Below are 18,622 nucleotides of genomic sequence, written 5' to 3' on the forward strand. Positions count from 1 at the left end.
TGACCCGATTTGATATAACATAATTTAATTAAAGATGATTGTCCATAACATATCTATCATCCTGCTAAACAGTTGTTTCAAAATTCTAATAGTCATTATGTTATGCAACAGAGCGTTCCTCCAGAACATACTGTCCCAATCTAGTTCTTTTCACTGCAACCTGAGTTTATCAAGTATTAATTGCGAGGGTAAAAAATGGGATCAGTCTGGGTAATTTTTTTACCAATGTCCTTAAATAGCTTCCCATTTTTGTTTAGGGTGAGATGATCAACAATTCAACATTGTTGATTCTTTTGTTTGCAAATTAAATTGAGGCTACAGGGAAAAAGTTTTTGCAATTATTGGCGTTAAGGTGTATGCAGCATGACTGTATGTGAATCCATCTATGCTGAATGCATTGAGTCATGAGTCCTTGGAAAGGAAAGTCAAAACCCGAAGTTGAAAAGGATCTGTCGTTGTTCCAATTTATCAATGTAATGAAATCAATTAAACGGGTTATCTAAAGATAGTACAAAATTCGATGCCACAAATACAATTGAGTCGATGAATGTCACAAAGGCCCTTTTTGATGTATTCTTTGGAGAATCTCCAGTTTCTCCTACCTTAAAGTCTTCAGTTGCCAATGGTTACCAAGAATAGCGTTGTGTTTCTATATTTCAATATCAGTATTGAACATGACCCCCTATCAGTATGCTGGATCCAATACGATTTTGAGTAAGTATGCTGGTGTGTATGTGGTTAAGCCAGAGTAGCGATTGTTCTTGTTTTTCCATGAAAAAGATGATTGATTTACTGATGCTCATGATCCCACAAGCCCTTTATAACGAGCATATGCGATTATAACCAAAAAAAGTACCTGCAGAAATTATAATTACCTGCAACAAGCGCAATGACCTGTTACTGTTAGTACGTACAATTCAAAGGGGCAACAGTTACTAGCTGAACTTGAATGCTAAAACTTGAATATACCCATTTAAAGATGTAACCGTGATGTTCCATCCAAGTATAAATGCCAAATATTGCAGTAACCAAGGAGTATATCGATAAGCAAACAGTCCCAGAACTCAGGAAAAGCTCCAACTGCATGCAAGTATCCACAAAGAAACAAATCACATCAAAATCCCATAGACTAACATAAGATTACTCTCAAATCATCAAATGATATGAATAGAGATAAATTTTGAAATTTAAGAACATGTTCTGGAACTTCTTGAAACCCACATTCTGGATTCCCAACCTAGTTCCCGCCGATACCTCTCGTCAACTCTTTCCCCCAAAAGCAATATTGCGTCATTCTCACAATAAAGTAGTAAGAAAAATTAAGCAACAGTTCCTCCTAACTCTAAACCTCAACCTTTGGATTGCAGATTGACAGAATATTACAGAAACATGGTCCTTTTGAGGAAGTTTTATATAAACGGTGTCACACTGACTGCTCCTAGAGTAGTCCTGGGTCCTTGATAACATCTTCAAGGAGTTAACACAAATTTACAGTACCATACAAGGTAGATACTCTTTTCTTCAAGTCCAAGCACCTTTGTTTTACACCCCTAAGTTCTAGCCTTAGGATTTCCACAGTGCGCAAAAGTCCAGATTATGGAAATTTCCCTTCATTTCGCTCAAACCTTGATAGGGTTGACCTACATAAAACCCTCTTTCTCTAAAAAGGAATTGCCTCTAATCTTGAACAAGAAGATCACAAAGAACAAGCAAAAAAGAGAAGATTGGAGTCCTGTTCGTTACAAGAACACCATCCAAACTAACCATGATCACAAATTTAAAAGCCAAGAATAAAAAAACCAAAGAACTATCACTCAAGCAACTTCATGATGTCACAAAGATTATGCCTAGTGTCTCTTGCACAAATAATCATATCAATCAGACAGCCACAAGTCGATGACAGAACCAAAGCAACAGAAGCCATCTTTTTCGCATATTACAGCCTAAGCAAACTACCTTTAGAACATTTTTTTGAAAAATTCCCTAAAAACACATAAAGCTTGAGTAGCACACTACCCCCACAAATGGATTCCTTCCACAGCCCTGGCCCCCTACTCTTTGTTTCACCTCCAATCTAAGGCACGTGGAGAAGTCATTTATTCCCCTAATTTATGGTTTCTTCAATGACCTACTTTCTTCCCCATTGAATCTCCCTCCTGCATATTATCTTTCATCTTTTCTGCTTCCATAACCCATCTCTCACTCACACCCACTAGCCCTTCTCAGTTCCCTCATCCCCTTTCTCTCCTACATAACATCTACAACTTCTCCGCCAACAATTTTATTGCTGGCATAGTGGTACAGTACCGCTGGGTGGGCAAAAAAAGGAACAATGGATAAAGCACAAGTTGATGAATTGGACATGGGAGAGCTAAATGGAAGGATAAATTAGACATGTTTCAATTGAAATTAATCACAAAATTACTGGAGAAAAACAATCAAGTGCAAACATAAACCCGTACATTGAAAGCCTCAAACATGATATACAAACCCTAATTCTAATAACCGGGTAGAACTGCAACTACATCTAAATATTAGCTTCCTAGTTGTAAATCAATTAATTTGAATAATTCTACCTGTTGGCGAATAACCCACTCACCTTCTCCTTGATGCTTATATCTTCAATTTGAAGGATTTTGATTGACTTTGTGTTTTGAACCATAAAAAAGGAAATACGAGTTACATACTTACAGATTTCATTTTTAGAAACCAAAGGTGGGAAAGGAAAACAAAAACTGAGGCCTGTGGATGGAAAATTCTGATATAATCCATTTGTGGGTGGTGCTACTCAAACTCATTCTGGAACTAGGTTGGGAACTAGTTCAAAACTCAAACGCAAGTTGGAATTCAGGGTAGTTTTATTTTTTTTAAAGTCTGAATTAAGTATTTATTTCCAAAGTGCATATTTATTGGTAATTTTGACAAAAATCCAACTGAAAATGAAGATGTTTCTTGCCATCATCCACTTAAAGAATGTACTAGATCAATAATGGAGCAGTTGATTCACCATAATAACATATTCATAAAGCTTTTCACCGATGTATGACAAGAGGAACTGAGCTTGGTTCCATTTATTCAATTGAATTCGTCATTTGCCATGAACTCTTCCTTGCATTTATTCCACTAGCTCAATTACAAAGAAAAAAGACCATCAACGCAAGAGGGGACTTTGGGGAGTATCAAGTGGTTAGGGTCAAATAAAGGTAAGGTTCATTCAGACACATAAGAATAAGTTGATTGTTACTTGTTAGTGAGAATAACCGATCCAAGTAGGCTCCTCAGTCCTAAGAAAGAAACAAGGAAATGTCACTCAGACAATTTATTAAAACACTTGGTGCTTTAGTTCTATTAGCGAAAGTCTATACCTCAAAATTTGCCATTGATGATTTTGTTTCTGTAACCGGAATTACGCGAGTATAACCCCAATTTTTTGTAGTCACTTGGAATATAACACTAAATGCAACATGTATTCGAGGAATAGTAAAAAACCCTTCCCTAAATACACTAATTTTCCTGACTCTCGTGTAAAACATGTATATATAAAACTTAAAGAAATAAAAAGATTTTGTATATATTTGAAGGTCAGGAGAGGGGAAGGGGGGTTACGCACCTGAATCAACTGATTTCGATGATTGTCAAGCTGCACAGAGATGACCAAATTTCAGTACCACACAAAAAAGGCATCCATATTTAAATATGTTAATGTCAAGACTGAAGCGAGTCCAGAAGATTCATTCACCTGGATGTTAATGTAATCCTCAGTGTCATCAATGTATTCACGAAGCTGCAAGTTCAATTCAAAATCACCAATTAATGATTAAAAAAATTAATAAATGTGCAGAATTTCTATTCTATAAGGAAACTCTTGAGGTCATTTTGGTAAATAGTCTTTTGGTGTCCCCTATCGACTATACTTTAATACCCTTGGTAAGTTCACGATTTAATTAAATTAATTAAAAAATCAAACTGTAATTATTCAAAAAACTGATTATTTAATGCCATATTGCAAATAAGGAATTACAATGCAACTAATGCATAAAATCTTTCATATTTTAGTATATGGCAGACATTTACAATGTGACAGCCAAATGTCAACAACAAATTTGAAATAATGTTCAACCATCTAAAATTTGAAACCCTTAAATTCTCCTTCGTAATTTATGAAAAATTCAAATCCCTTAATTCTCCCTCCGTTAAATTTGCAATCCCTTTAATTCTCTCCTTAATTCTTACGGAGTACAATTTTTATTTGCTATGAAACCTCCTTTTGTAACCGCCTCCTCCCTAATAAGCCCTCTACTCACAGAGTCACGACCTCCTCCAAGACTGCCTCATACCCGCTTCTTATCGTGATATCTTGTTGTTGTCATAGTCTTTTCACCCGTTTTATAAAGTACTTTATAGAGCATTGAGCAGGAGAATGACCATAATATTCTATAAACAATCATGTTATTTCAGGTCAAGATATAATAATGTAAATATTTTTTTCCTTATATCACATGCATCGCGTGCATATAAGACTAGTGTTATTCAGAAACTAACCATGACCCAGAACAAGCCCCATTCCACTCGTTCACACAATGACAAATAAACAACAAAGATACGCAACAGACAACTAGCTCAAGGAACACAAAACATACTTTCTTCTATGGACCAATAAAAAGGAAATATTTAGGTTACATAAGAGCTTCCATTCCCACTTGGACTAAGCTGTCTTTTACAGGAACAATGAATCACCTTACGATATTAGTTTCTAGGGCTCACTTTTTCAAGCACGTCTTTATTAAATCGACAGGATTTAGCTGACAGTCACTGACCACCAGCCACATCTATCGCAAATCAAAATAACAACTATAGATATTACTTTAAAGTAAAAAAGCAAGGGTGGCAACAAATTATGATTTTTGTTAAGAGCTCACACTCAGTGAACAACTCTCATACCTTATACGAATACGAAGTGGTATATTTGATTTTCTGGAGTACTTCAGTAAGATTCATGTCCTACCCTACTTCGGTTGCTATAATAAGATTTAACTTCTTGTTTAACAAGTTTAAGGATATAGACAGAAGCTAGCAAGAGAGCTTGAGTAAGTTTATATAAAGCTCGAAATAGTGCCTCATATGAAACAGTAATACATGGATTCACATTTATATAGCAGAGTAACTACAGAATCGCATTTCAAGATATGCTACGTAATAAATAGTTATTCATAACACCTACCGTTGTTAGTTTATTTAATGTCCCGTCAATTTGCATGAAGTAAGCCTGCAAATGACATCAACAAAAAATCAAAATCACAGTTATTCACACCAACCCCTTCCTCAAATATCCCTTCACGTTGTGCGTGAAATACCAGACACAAAAAAAGTTTGAAAGGATAAGATAAAATAATGCATGGACGACGCAGCACTAGAAAGTAAGTAATTTCTTCCAAAGAAAACTATTAAAGATTGTTATGACCTCTAGCAACATCTCGAGTTCCTCAACATCATTATCATCGCCACGACCTGTGACCACTCTTGCTCTGCTTGCTCTCGATATCTTAGAGATAACAGTAGGGGAACTGGGAAACCAAGCGGCTCCTGATCCACTAACAGGTGAAGCAGGAACAGCCAGCTTTCTGGACAGGTAAAGGTCGGCCATGTCATCATCATCATCCAAAAGCTGTTCAAGCTCGTCCCTCACCTGCAACCAGTCAAATAACTTTATCTTATAACAAGAATACGTACAATGATACAAACTATTTACTATGTTCTGGATGATGAAAGATTGACGAACAAAAATTCCAGTTCTAAAGCATGAACAAAGGAAACAATAATAGAAAAAAGTACGTTCCGCCTGTACAACTCCGAATTATAAACATGATACAGCCCCTATTCTGTAAAGTGTAAACTGTATTTCACCTCAGAAGTTATGCAAACGGCTTCATTTCCTCATAATGTTACACAGACCTATCTTCCTATCTCGTGGTGCTTCTTCCATACTTTTCTTTCCTTGACCTTCTTTAAACCATCCTAAATCAAAAATCTTGGTAAGACTAAACCACAGCAGAATCTCACAAATAATGGACAAAAATCCACAAGTGCACTTGCATTTCTTTAGGCCTTTCACTTGGATGAATACCTACACCCGTCATGAATGACACAAATTGTCCATCAAATTTATGGATGTTGATTCATACTCTACGCTACAAGATTATAAGATGATATATCACTTGTCTTATAGTTATACTTCCACGACACATGTAGAGAATGGAGAGGTATAGGTGAAGGTCAACTGACTCATGTAGAGATTGGAGTGAAGAATTTCTTGATTGATTTCGCCTACTAGTAATACATGAAGGAAAGAAAAGAAGGTCCCCTGCCCTATAAACTAATATCTCATTATTTAACAAAAGGCAAAGTAAGAAATTCATGATGATTAGTTATTGAACGGTATTGTAAGACAATAGATTTATTTGAGACTCCCACAAAAATGATGCAGATGATTTGAAGGATAAGGTCATGATGCTATCATTGGAATAGTATACAAAGCTCACGGGTCAAGTATCTGATTGATTTCATATATATGCCCTCGTAATACCTAAACTCCAAGGACAGCAAGGGAGTAATCTGAAGCTCAATACAGGGAAGCCTAAAAATCAGATTAAATACTCCATAAACAAGGCTTTCTTAGATTGTTTTTCTGCTATTGATAATTTCCCTTAGGTTCACCTAAGAAAACTTATTAAATCATGTAGCAGTTCTCAATTGAAATAACTCTCACTTCCCTCAGCATATTTTCTAGCCCATCACAATACATGTTCTCTTTATTTGAGGCTGCCCCTGCATTCCCTTGGTGATGCCAGTAACTCCTCTAAGATGCTGCTGATGCTCTAGACTCCTCTTAATGGCCGAAATCAATTAATCAAGATTTCTTTTTCTCCTAGAGCTACATCAATGTCTTTCCTTCGACCCTACACCTCGATGCCTATTGTTCTTCCTACACCAATTTGTTTTGGAATGCCACGTTCTGAAACATCAACATTGATTGCACCTTCTTTGGTAAAACTTCAATAGCAATATCAACAGCAAGATAATCCATATCACATGATGTGTAGGCTAGTGGGATTTTCACCATGGTTTTCAGTTGGTATACTGAGTAGTGAGTACTTACTAACCAATGAAAATTACCATGGTGTGTTGCATTCTTGACACCAATATAACTATAGCCTATGGCAAGAGCACATTGTTTGCCATGGTAAATCTGTGGCATAAATAACACTCCCACCATCCCTAAAAGATTAGCGCATTCCTCTTTTGTTAATATGGTTCCCACCATCCCTCTTTACTTTATTTACTAGCCCACATGCTGAATGGAAAATCTACCAAACTTCTCAACACAACTCTTAACAAAGAAAAAATCGGGATGGGGAAATCTTTAAGGGACGGAGGGATGATGTTTTATTGGAGGCCTTTTTTTAAGAATTGAGTTCATCATTATCATGCCCTATGTAAATTTTTACATATCCACTATGCCACATGGAAGACTTTATCTTTATGGGGCTGATATGGACAAGTTGAAAGTGTACTTAACTAAATTGAGAAAGTGTCCTGTTATTTTGGGATGGTCTAAAAAAGGTCTATTATTGAAGGACAAGGACTATTTAATATTTATGTCATGACCTCATTTTAAGCCATTGTACATACCTAGCTTTGCGCGAAGGTGTTAAAAAATATCTAACACAATCTGCAAAATTTAATTTGGGGAAAACATGGGAAAAGGTGTTTTTCCCCAACAACCCAACCCAAGGAAAGGCCAGATTGGCAAATCATAATTCTCAAAAACATTCACAATTCACACCATTTCTAAACAAAAGGGAAGCAAAAGGAGGTTTATAAAAGATGGAGGCTTATTGCCAATTAGACAGTTGGTTTAACCATGGATGATAAAGTAGCACCTTCTGAACACGAGCAGTCAACCTCGTCATTGCACTCTTTAATTTCCTCACTCTATCCAAGTTCCGGCTACTTATCTGCCAACAAAACAACACAAATTATCAAAATAATTGGATAAACAAAACAAAAATATTGAAGTATCACATTCTAAACTCCAAGCAACACTAGATTAGTTTAGTTAATATTAAAACCTCACGCGAAAGCAAAAGAATTATCACACAACACTTGAACAGAAACAAAAAAGACTAACTTGATATATATATATTAACTCAAAGTAAACAATTGAAGAACTTACGAGTGGGTAGAAATAATGCTTATATCAAAACTTCAGTACTATTAAGATTCAAGATTAAAGGAGAGGATCTAGCTTCAACAATGGGTTGCCAGGTAGAACCGTAGCAGGGAAACAGAGAGCAATTATCATACAAATTTTTATAACATATATTGCAAATTTTTCAAGGCCTATTAAGGGGTCACTCTACATGTAAATTCAATCCATTTAACTAACAAATGTAAAATAGATGACTTCTTGGTGTTGGTAATTCCTATCACAGAGTTTATATGTGAACATACAACAGATCTAATCATAGTATCGCTAGGATCTACCCACATTTCACAAAAGCATATTGAATTATCTATATGAAGCTTATGAGTTATTGACTCTAAGATACTATCAAACTATGTACGCATTTCGAAAGCTCGTTTGGATGGTTGGGCAAGGCATTGCCTTCCCCCTGTAATGAATTATGAACTGATATCTGAGAAACACTTAAAGAGAAAAGAAGACGTATGATGAACTGAAAATTACAGAAATGAGAAGGATATTCAAGAGTTTGAGAGGATTGGTTATTTCCAAAAACAAAAGGAACAAAATGAAACACTCCCATTGTTTGCTCTCCTTTTGTTTTCCTACTGTTAATATAATAATCAAAAGAAATAATGCTCTTCCTACAGTCCTACTTTCCTCCTCTCTAATCTTCTGTAAAAATAGAACTGACTAACTCCTTGCTTCCAAGCTAGACTGTTATGCACTACCATCACCGGCCCCCAAAAATACCTGATGCATTTGTCCCTCTCCCCACCTGTACTCGACTCCTCACTCCCACGCCCCCCTCCCCCGTGGGCATCACTCTCCAGCTGGAAATCTGAGTTTGGTTCTGTTGGTAAGGCCATTACCTAAACTTGTTTTTTTTTTTTTTTGAGAACTCAGATTTTCTATCAAAATAACTAACAAAAATACTCTCACAAAATTATCAGGATAATTCATAAAACCTAAGACTAAATTTAACTTTTTACAGACTAGACGTCATCAAGAGACATGAGTAAACCCAAAACAAGAGAAAGAAAAAGTAAATATCTTCTAACAAACATGCCCAACATCGAATGCTAAATTAAATTTCACATAAAGCACATCCCAATATTTCGAAAACATAATTGTCAAATAGCACATAAGCGTAGCACACTCACCTTGGACGTCAGCTCATCCAATGCTGGATAAGCAGCAGTTTCCAGTTCAGTAGTACGTGCAGCAAGAAAGCTACAAATTTTGTTATATCCAAACTTCAAAGATCCTAAATTCCTCTAGTAAATCCACATCAGTGCTGATAGTAATTAATTTTTAACAGGAATGAAAGGAGAAAAAACAGTGATGGGGAGAGAAGGAACAAAAAAGGGAAATTGTGTATCTTATAGATGTTCGGATATTCAAGTGCATGAAAATGGGTTACATGAAAAGAGGGTTTCTAAGACTATACTAGGTATAGTCCCTAAACCCTATACTATACTCCGTACTAAGGTTAAATGATAACTTCGAGTAATAAATTGAGTTTGGCCCACCCAAAAAATATTTACCTTTGATTAGTACTAAACAACGACATTTTTTGTGTAAGGTTGTCTTATCGAAAAGACCACTTTGATTGTTTAACTAATTGGTTATATTGCTTATCTAATTAGTTCCAGTGCTTAACTATCGGTTGCATTGCTTAACTAATTAGTTTCATTATTTAACTTATATGACACCAATGTGGTTTTTTGTGTGAAACCGCCTTATATGAAAGTTTATAACCAAACTATGTTTTGGTACTAGAGTCGTCTTAAGTATTTAAAATGGGCCCCAAAAGTTACTTGTATCAAACTACGATTAAATTGAAAAGCTTGTTCTTAATACACTAATACTCCTACTTCTAGCTTCAATTTATTTTTGGCAATAATGAGTAATAATCTCAACTTAAAAAGAGAAAAGAAAAATACAAAAATCAACAGCCATACAGGATAAAAATAATAATCACGTAATTTATTTATTTTTAGGGAAAAGTAAAGATTTTAACTTAATCAATATACCCCGTAATTACTTTTAAATAGATAATTAAAAAAGAAAAAAAACGCAAATTTGGTAGTTCTTTCGGTGGTTGTGCAAGTCCCTCCACCAAAGTCCCACTTTGTTGCATCCAAAACACCAAAATTAGAATTTGGAGTATCAAATCAGGGGATGAAAATTGATGAGTGGGAATATAAATCTGGTGATTTGGTCTCAACAGAAAACTAAAACTGAATTGGTTGATATTTAGGGATAGCTTTTTATGTGAGAGGATCCTCTCCGGTTACTCAATGAACAATATGATTATTAGACTACTGTTTTCTCATCATTTTCTTAGTGTTCGTGCCACTTTGAGTCTACCTTTGATGAGTTTAAAATAGATGCCATTTTTAGAAAACTAACCATTGGTTCTTAGTTTGTTAGAGTCGGGTGCTCGAGTTTACTGTCAATATCAGCTTAACCATGTTTGTTAATATAATAATTCAACATTAAGGTAAGAAAATATTTCTATGGTTACATGAATTGCCAAGTAAATTTGTTGATCTGTCTTTTCACTCACCTTCTAGAACCTCATAATAATATACTCCCTCCGTCCCTTAATACTCGCACCGTTTTCCTTTTCAAGCCGTCCCTTAATACTTGCATTGTTTCTATAAATGAAAATTCTTACCAATATTGTATTATTTCTCACACTTACCTACTAACCCACCTACACCACTACTCCCTACAAAAAATCTTTTAAAAATTCACATACCCCACTCACCACTCTCCATCCCTTACACATTTCCCGCTAACTATATTAAAAAAATACTACACTATCCACTAACACTATTAAATTAATAAGTCAATTCAAGTGTCTTAAACTCCGCACCGGTCAAACCGATACGAGTATTAAAGGACGGAGGGAGTAAGAGATTAAGGGGTGAAAAATACATAATTAGTTACTCTGAACTAAGACATAAAAATAAGTCATCATTGACCTTCTCAGGAATACAAACAAAAAAACGATTCATTAGTTGCCAAGACTTGATGTCATATGCTCTCTTTGAATTGAAGTTTGAAGAAAACAATACAACAAAACAAAGAAAGTATCTCAACTATCCATTACCAGTCGATATATGTCAAAACTTTGTTTTCAAGATCATTGTACGTTTGGTGATTCCTGTACAAACAGATCATCATACGACACAGGCACCCTAATCCTATCATGTACAGGAATACGTTTCTCTCCGGTGCTTGGCTGACCTGATTGTTCTTCAGCTGGGGTATTTATCTCACAGTCATTCTCTAAAGTGCTAACCACCGGCTTACTGGTGATTGAATCTGAAGCACTAGGTGGTTGACCCCTTGGTCGCATAAATTGTTTCTGCAAAGCACATGAAGTATGAGACAAGATATATATAATTTTGAAAAGATTCCTATTAAAATTAGATAACGATCTACTTCTTTACACAGACGTGGATCCAAGATCTGCATTATTGTATAGTTTCAAAAAACAAGTCTTCTTTATGTGTTTAATTTGGGTGGGGAGTTTGTTCTATAGCCCAGAAGAGACTATCTACCAATTTGGAAACATCAATTTGGAGAACTTTAAAATCAATTTAGAAATTTGTCAATAGTGTAGGTTGGTAGTGCCCAAGCCTAACAACTCCTGAACGTGCATGATAATTGACAACTTCATGGTTAAAAGATGGGAGGTTCCCAAGTTACATTCCAAATATGTTAGAAATTTGGATGCGGAAGATTTGGTGGGTATTTGAAGCTTATGTTTTTAATGTGGAGAACAATGGTGAACATGAGATAAAATTAATGTTGTATTTCATTTTTCATTTCATGCCACACATCACAAGCTCTATTTATAGTTGTACAATATAGGTCATCTTCATTCTCTAGAATTTTCTATCTCCTTCACTAGTTAGATTTTTCTAGACACTTAAAAAGATATTTCTTAGGTAAACTCTAGATATTATTTTAGCTAGATTTTTCTACACACTTTACTCCTAGATTTTTCTACACACTTTACTACTAGATTTTTATATAGTACATTCTAGATTTAGATTTTTCTAGATTAGCATTTTAATAAAAATACCTTCAAAAATAAATAAAAAATACATTGCAAAGAAATTGAGAATAAGGTGGGAATATCCTCATCCTCTCGTACCAAACATGAAGGTCTGATTAAGAAGAATACATCCTTGACCTATCCATGAGACCTATCCATAAGAAGAATATATCCTTCATCTATCCATTAGACCGCACTTACAAAAAATCCAAGGCATTGAACATCCAAAGGCAGTTATGAGCCAGTCGAAAGAAAATGTTACACTAGCTCTGTTTCTCTAACTTTACTAGATGAGAACATAATTTGGCTCACTTGATTATGAGATATTCCACGTTCCAAATTTATACAGAGGAGAGTTATCCAGATTTTCTTTTTGTTAGAACACACGGAGTATGTTAATTTTCACTATACATTTCCGTATGTTAATTTTCATATAACCCGATACTGCATCCTCCCAAAAGGGGTCAAATCCTAACTATTTTGTATTTGAAAGCATATTGACATAAAAAAGGGGCAGATTTACTTCAAGCATTTAGGAAGTTTACAACTATTGTTTGCAAATTTCCACATATCACAGGCCTAAATAAACCAGCAATTCCCGTTCTTTAATCCCAAAACCTCCAAAATAGCACCATGATGTGCTTTTTAAACATATCACAATATCGTCAGGACACAACATATTTGCAGCAGAAATGAAAACTTCTTTAATTTGTTTTTTATAAGATGCAAGATAACATGTACTTGATACTTGATAATAGTAATTCACTTCAAATGGACGTAAAAAGAAAGTATAATAAAGCATGACCATAATGCATACCTCAAATTCCGTTCCTTTCTTCATTATCTCCTTATAGGCATTGGGGTCTCTTGCCTTTAGTATATTCCACAGTATGCCTCCCCCTGTTCTATGTCGATCACCTAGAGCAGTCTTCTGACCTCCACAAGCTTGAACAGCTACTACCTGCAATTCAGACATGCTATTGAGAAAAAGAACAATACCTTCTATTATGGAGAAGAAAAAAAAGGAACATAGAATGCACAAGCTATTGACAGAAAATGTTGATGCAAAAAGAAAACACTACGTAGCAGTAAACCAAACCAAATAAAAGCATAAATTTCAGCTTAATCTCTATAATGTGAAACATATGGCTCTCTGATAGTGATAAACACATATGAAATATAAAATAGTAAACCAAACAAGACAACATAATTCTCCTAATAATTAAATCACTAAAATATGATTAATCGCGATTGGGAAAAAAAATTATATACACTCGATTATTCAACAAAAATCACAAATAACTAGCCACCATACCAGTGCATGATGTAAACAATTACGAACTAATCCACGTCACATAAAAGCTCTTCAATATATGCTTTTTCAAATAGCTGAGACCATACAGAAAACCATAAAAGAAAGAAAGAAAAGGGGGAGGGGATAAAAAAAACAAAAAAAAAAAAACAGAAACTCCTTCATAACTACAAGTAATTTTTTTACGAAAAGCCATGGCAGATCAAGAACTGAAAATGGAAATTGAGGGAATTTGCTTTGCGAGGAAGGTGGTTATAAACTTTTAATAAACCTTTTATAACTAAAAAAAGGTTCCCAAGTCTTCCAAGTTTGAGTATAAAATTAGGTGAGTGTGTGGGTCAACAAATCTGGTATCAAATCTCAAGACAGTAGAAACCTTATGATGTACATTCAATTAAGGGGCACTTTGGTTCGCACGGAGTAAAAGGAATGAGATCAACAAAGGGAAAGGGGAGGAAAGGAAATAAAACCCTTTGATATTCATTATAGTTTGGGTAGGACTTGGTCATTCCATGTTTTTCTTTTTTTCATCATTGCTCTACTTCATCTCCTCCCTTTTATGGTGCCGCCACCACCACCCCTCGCTTGCCGCCCTTGACTGACCCACTGCCCCTCACCCGCCGCTCGTCTTCCACTTCCGTTGTCGACCACCTTCTACCTTCTCTTATAATTTCATCATCTTCCTTGAAAGGTAATAGTTGATGTTTGAAAGGTTAAATTTGACCATAAAAACTCCATATTTGTAGTTTTCATGGTCGAATTTGTCCATTCAAAGACATAAATACCAATATAAAAAGGTACTTTTCATTGATCTTTTTCTGAAATATGGGTTGTGGTTTTTTAAAAAAATGTTAGGTTGGTTGGGATTTTTCATGTGGATTTCGTGGTGGTTTCGGGTGGATCACCGGTGGGGATAGGGTTCCGTGGGTAGTGGGGGTGGTTTTGTGGGTGGTGGCTCGACACTGGGGGTGGTTTTGAGGATAGTGGGGTGGTCTCGTGGGTGATGGATCGACGATGGAGTGGTGGCTCGACGTTGGGGGTGGTTTCGTGGGTGGTGGTCCTGGTGGATTGGCGGTGGGGTGATTTCGCAGTGGTGGATCGATGGTAGGGCTGGTTTCGAGGTGGTGGGCCAATGTTACAAGTTTGGTCAATGGTGGTCAACTTCTTTTTTTTGGTGTTGGGGGAAAGTGAATGGAAAACCCTAGGGGGTTGGGGAATCAACCTAGAGGACTTAAGGGCAAAGTGAAAAAGAAAAGAGGGTAAAGGGATGATAAATAAGGCATAACAAACAACATAGGAAATCATTTCAGTTCATTCCCTTACCCTAGATGAATACCCCAACCAAACGGCCCCTGAGTTCTTGAGAAGAGCAATTGCAAGTTTTTTCATCAAAATAAATAAATATAAAATAACTGCAAGTTCTTCGAAAGGTTCATCAGTTTGTCATGTTAACCACATTAGTAGCAAAGTGCAAAGTCAATCACCCAGAGGATATCTCAGACCAGATATCTGAATAACTGAAAGAAGTAATAAGCTTCCGCTAAAGGTATCTGCAAAGGTGGGAAAACAACACCAAGCATCAGAAACTTTAGAAGACTTTGAGCCCATATGTCTCAGGTTTGGAAAAGGATTGTCTGGAAAAATCCTTATTAGTCTCACCAAGCAAGGCCATGTTCAAATTAAGGTAAGTTTTCAACCTATAATAGTAAACAAAAAGAGGTAAGGCAAGTCATTGAATATCTGAGAATGTTAAATGAAGGGTAGTTTCTTGAGTCCTGCGCTATTGAGGCTGTTAAACAGAAATCTGGTGCAAGGCTCACTGAATTGTTTGCTTGCACACCTTATGTAACAACTATGAAGGAGTTGACAATTACTACAAATGAGGTGGACTTTCAGTCGCAATAAAGAGAAGCACTTCTGTTAGAGAAAGCATCAACAACAACAACAACAGAGAAAGCATCAGAGAGACAGAAATAGTCACCCATCAAGATTGGTGCAATGACAATAGCCATTACAACGGAAAATACTGAAGTGGTATGTATACACAGGATCAACATCCGTGAATAACTATCCCTTAAATGATGCCGCAAAATGAATTCAGAAGCCACTATCATGTAGCATCAAACGACAAATTGCATAAAGAGGCAAGTGTATGAAAAAAGTATAGAGCAGTCAAGTGGGGATACAGCTTTTCATTGTGTATTTGATTATAAGAAGCACATAGAACATACAAAGACATCCATTTCAGCACCAACAACAAAGATATCTGAAAATTGAAGGTCTGTATTACCTCTTTAAGAAGTTCCTTAATAGCGAATACTCCCAGAACACCAACAGCAGCATACACCAAATATGACTTTCTCTCTCTAAACCGCTTACACACATCCAAAACAAAGCTGTAGATAATACATGAAAAAATCATTTAGAAGACACAGATTAATTGGAAGAAGAATGCAACTGTGATTGCAATTACAAATTGTCAATTTGCTTTACAAGTAACATAAAATATATACGTGCTTCCAACACCATTGACATGATGGTTGCTACTTCGGGAAAAATCACTATTGAGTCCTGCTAACAAAGGCACGAAACTTCTGCATACAACTTTGGGACGCCAAAAAGAAAAGAACGAAAATGTAATTCGATTCGAAGCTCGATAGTGCATAAAAACCCAGTCTGGGTGCATACAATTACATTCTCATGAAAACATAATTCAATGTTCTTCTCACATATGCTAGGGAAAACACCAAATTGACAATGCAGCTAAAAATATACAATTAAAAGGCACAAAACAAAGGACTCGGCAAGGCAAAACCAAACCTGTCAATGTTTTCTCCATCTGATGCGGGTGGGCCTTTCTTTCTCTTCTTATTCTTCTTCTTCCTTCTCGTCTTCTTTGCCGGTTGAATATTTCCGCCTTGCGAATCCATCTTCACTTCCTTGTCATTTCTGTCATTAGTTTTCCCTAAAACATGCCCATCCACAACTTCTCCTTCTTCAATATCCATCATCTCCGCATCATCACTATTTCCAAAACTCACCTCTTCCTCAATGGTATCTAATATGCTCTCCATTACTCCTAAACAAGAACAAAAAGACACATCAAACATCGGGCACATTTCAATCCCTAATTTCGTTATCCCCCACAAAACCCTTAATGACCACTCAACAATGCATAAATTATAACAGGAATCTCAGATTAACAACAAAAAGGAAAATCACAAATTTCCCCAAAACAATATAATCTAGGAAAGGATTGCAAACCGGGGACAATTTAACGAAGAACAGTTAAACACCCATCATCAGAAACTAAAATCATAAACAAAGTGCAAAAATAAGAAAACAAAATCCGGATTAACCCCACTTAATTAGCTAGAAATTTAAGGGTTCAGAATACCAAATTGAATAAGAAAAGCGAAGATTAAACGGGAAATTAGCGAAAAGATAAACGGAAGAGCAAACAATACCTTGGGATGATTAATCGCTGCAAATACCGATGACAGAGAGGGTTTTGTGGGTGAGTTTATTGAGATTATAGGGTGGTGAAGTGGGGTTACGACGAGCTTGTGAGAGCTCGCGAGTCGGGAGTGTCGACTCAGTGAGTCACGGCTTTGATGCTTCCTTGTTTTGGATTAAGCCCATTAGAGTACGAAGCATCAAAACTAGAGCTGGGCTGGGTAGCAAAAAGATTGTTCGAATCGCTGGGCCGGGTAGCAAAAAGATTGTTCGAATCGCTGGGCCGGGTAGCAAAAAAATTGTTCGAATCGGGTCAGATTAGGGTGAGTAGAGTTTTGGCCTTTGGTTTGTTTCTGGTAAGGAAAATTTCGGTTCGGGTCAAGTAAATTTCAGGTCTACTAATAATTTATTTATTTATTGAAAACCAAATCATTTTAATTATATTTAATCTCTATCTTCTAACAGACTTATTAAGGAAAAGGAAGTACATAACATAGGTGAAAGTGTGAAATTTTATTATTTTGTCAACATATACTTCATATAGAAGTATGGCCCATGAAAATGAGTCCGTAGTCCATGTAATCTCAAGTTGCAACTTGCAATTTGCGTGTCATTTGTTGATTGCAGATTCTGGAATCGTTACACACTTAAACCCCAAATATTAATTAGTTAGGAACTTAATTATGATATTTTGTGAATTGTTAGGTTTCGGTACAAATCAATCTACAAATTCAATCAACAAATTTTTTATCATGCTTCACCTTTATGTCTTTTACTATCGATCACCAACAACTCAATAATACACATCTAACGGTCCCTAATCTACTGAATCACATTCTCCCTACATGTTATTCGATTATGCCTTAAAATAACTTAACACCTTTTTATATTAGTTCGTCTCAACATTTTATGATTAAATTACTTTAAATTTTAAAACTTAAATAAGCTCTATCAAGGTTCTCCAATCAAGTCCAGTCGAATCTAGAAGTCTACTACTCCTCCTATCTCTTTTTCTTCTTTACGTTTTTCTTTTCGGGTGTCTCTTAAATGTTATTTACATTTCCTTTTATAAATGCTTTAATATTCTATCAAAATTTGTGTCAAATGATTATTTTAACCACTTAAATACATTGAGTCATTTAATATCTCACACTTTTCTATTGGGACATTAAAATTTTCTCATTTTTCCAATATCAGAATTTTGATAAGAGTGAACATTATAAATAAACGTAATTTTCCTTGTTTAAATAAAAAAAAATAGGAGACAAAAGGCTATTAAAAATAAAAGGTCTTGCGGACTTTTCACTCTTCTTAGTCTTTACATGTAAGTTGTAAGTTGTGCCGCTCTCGGCTCTCCCATCCTCTCTCCCTCTATTATTTTCTAGGGTTTATTTTCTTGGCCGCCGTAGGCCGGAAATAGTCTAATTTCTTCGGAAATTAGACTATTTCTGACCATTTCTTTCATTTAATTCAGTTATTTTCTCATAAATTCAATAAGTTTTCACCATATGGGCGGAGTTCGTCCTTGTTCGTTAGT

The 18,622-nt window shown here is 35.7% G+C and overlaps 1 protein-coding gene across 1 annotated transcript; it reads right to left on the minus strand.

Moving 5' to 3' along the window:
• Positions 1 to 420: 420 nt before the first annotated feature.
• Positions 421 to 17,263, minus strand: LOC130461082 (magnesium transporter MRS2-I). Its single transcript, XM_056829009.1, has 11 exons — positions 17,097 to 17,263; positions 16,450 to 16,708; positions 15,920 to 16,025; positions 13,135 to 13,278; positions 7,941 to 8,015; positions 5,462 to 5,686; positions 5,222 to 5,266; positions 3,740 to 3,784; positions 3,611 to 3,640; positions 970 to 1,080; positions 421 to 875 (listed from the first exon to the last, which is right to left on the minus strand). Exons 2-11 carry the CDS (start codon positions 16,701 to 16,703, stop codon positions 819 to 821), a joined length of 1,092 nt encoding a protein of 363 aa, XP_056684987.1. The 5' UTR covers positions 16,704 to 16,708; positions 17,097 to 17,263; the 3' UTR covers positions 421 to 818.
• Between the last annotated feature and the right edge of the window lie 1,359 nt (positions 17,264 to 18,622).

The sequence above is a fragment of the Spinacia oleracea genome, chromosome 5, assembly GCF_020520425.1.
Source record: "Spinacia oleracea cultivar Varoflay chromosome 5, BTI_SOV_V1, whole genome shotgun sequence".
Lineage (NCBI taxonomy): Eukaryota > Viridiplantae > Streptophyta > Magnoliopsida > Caryophyllales > Amaranthaceae > Spinacia > Spinacia oleracea.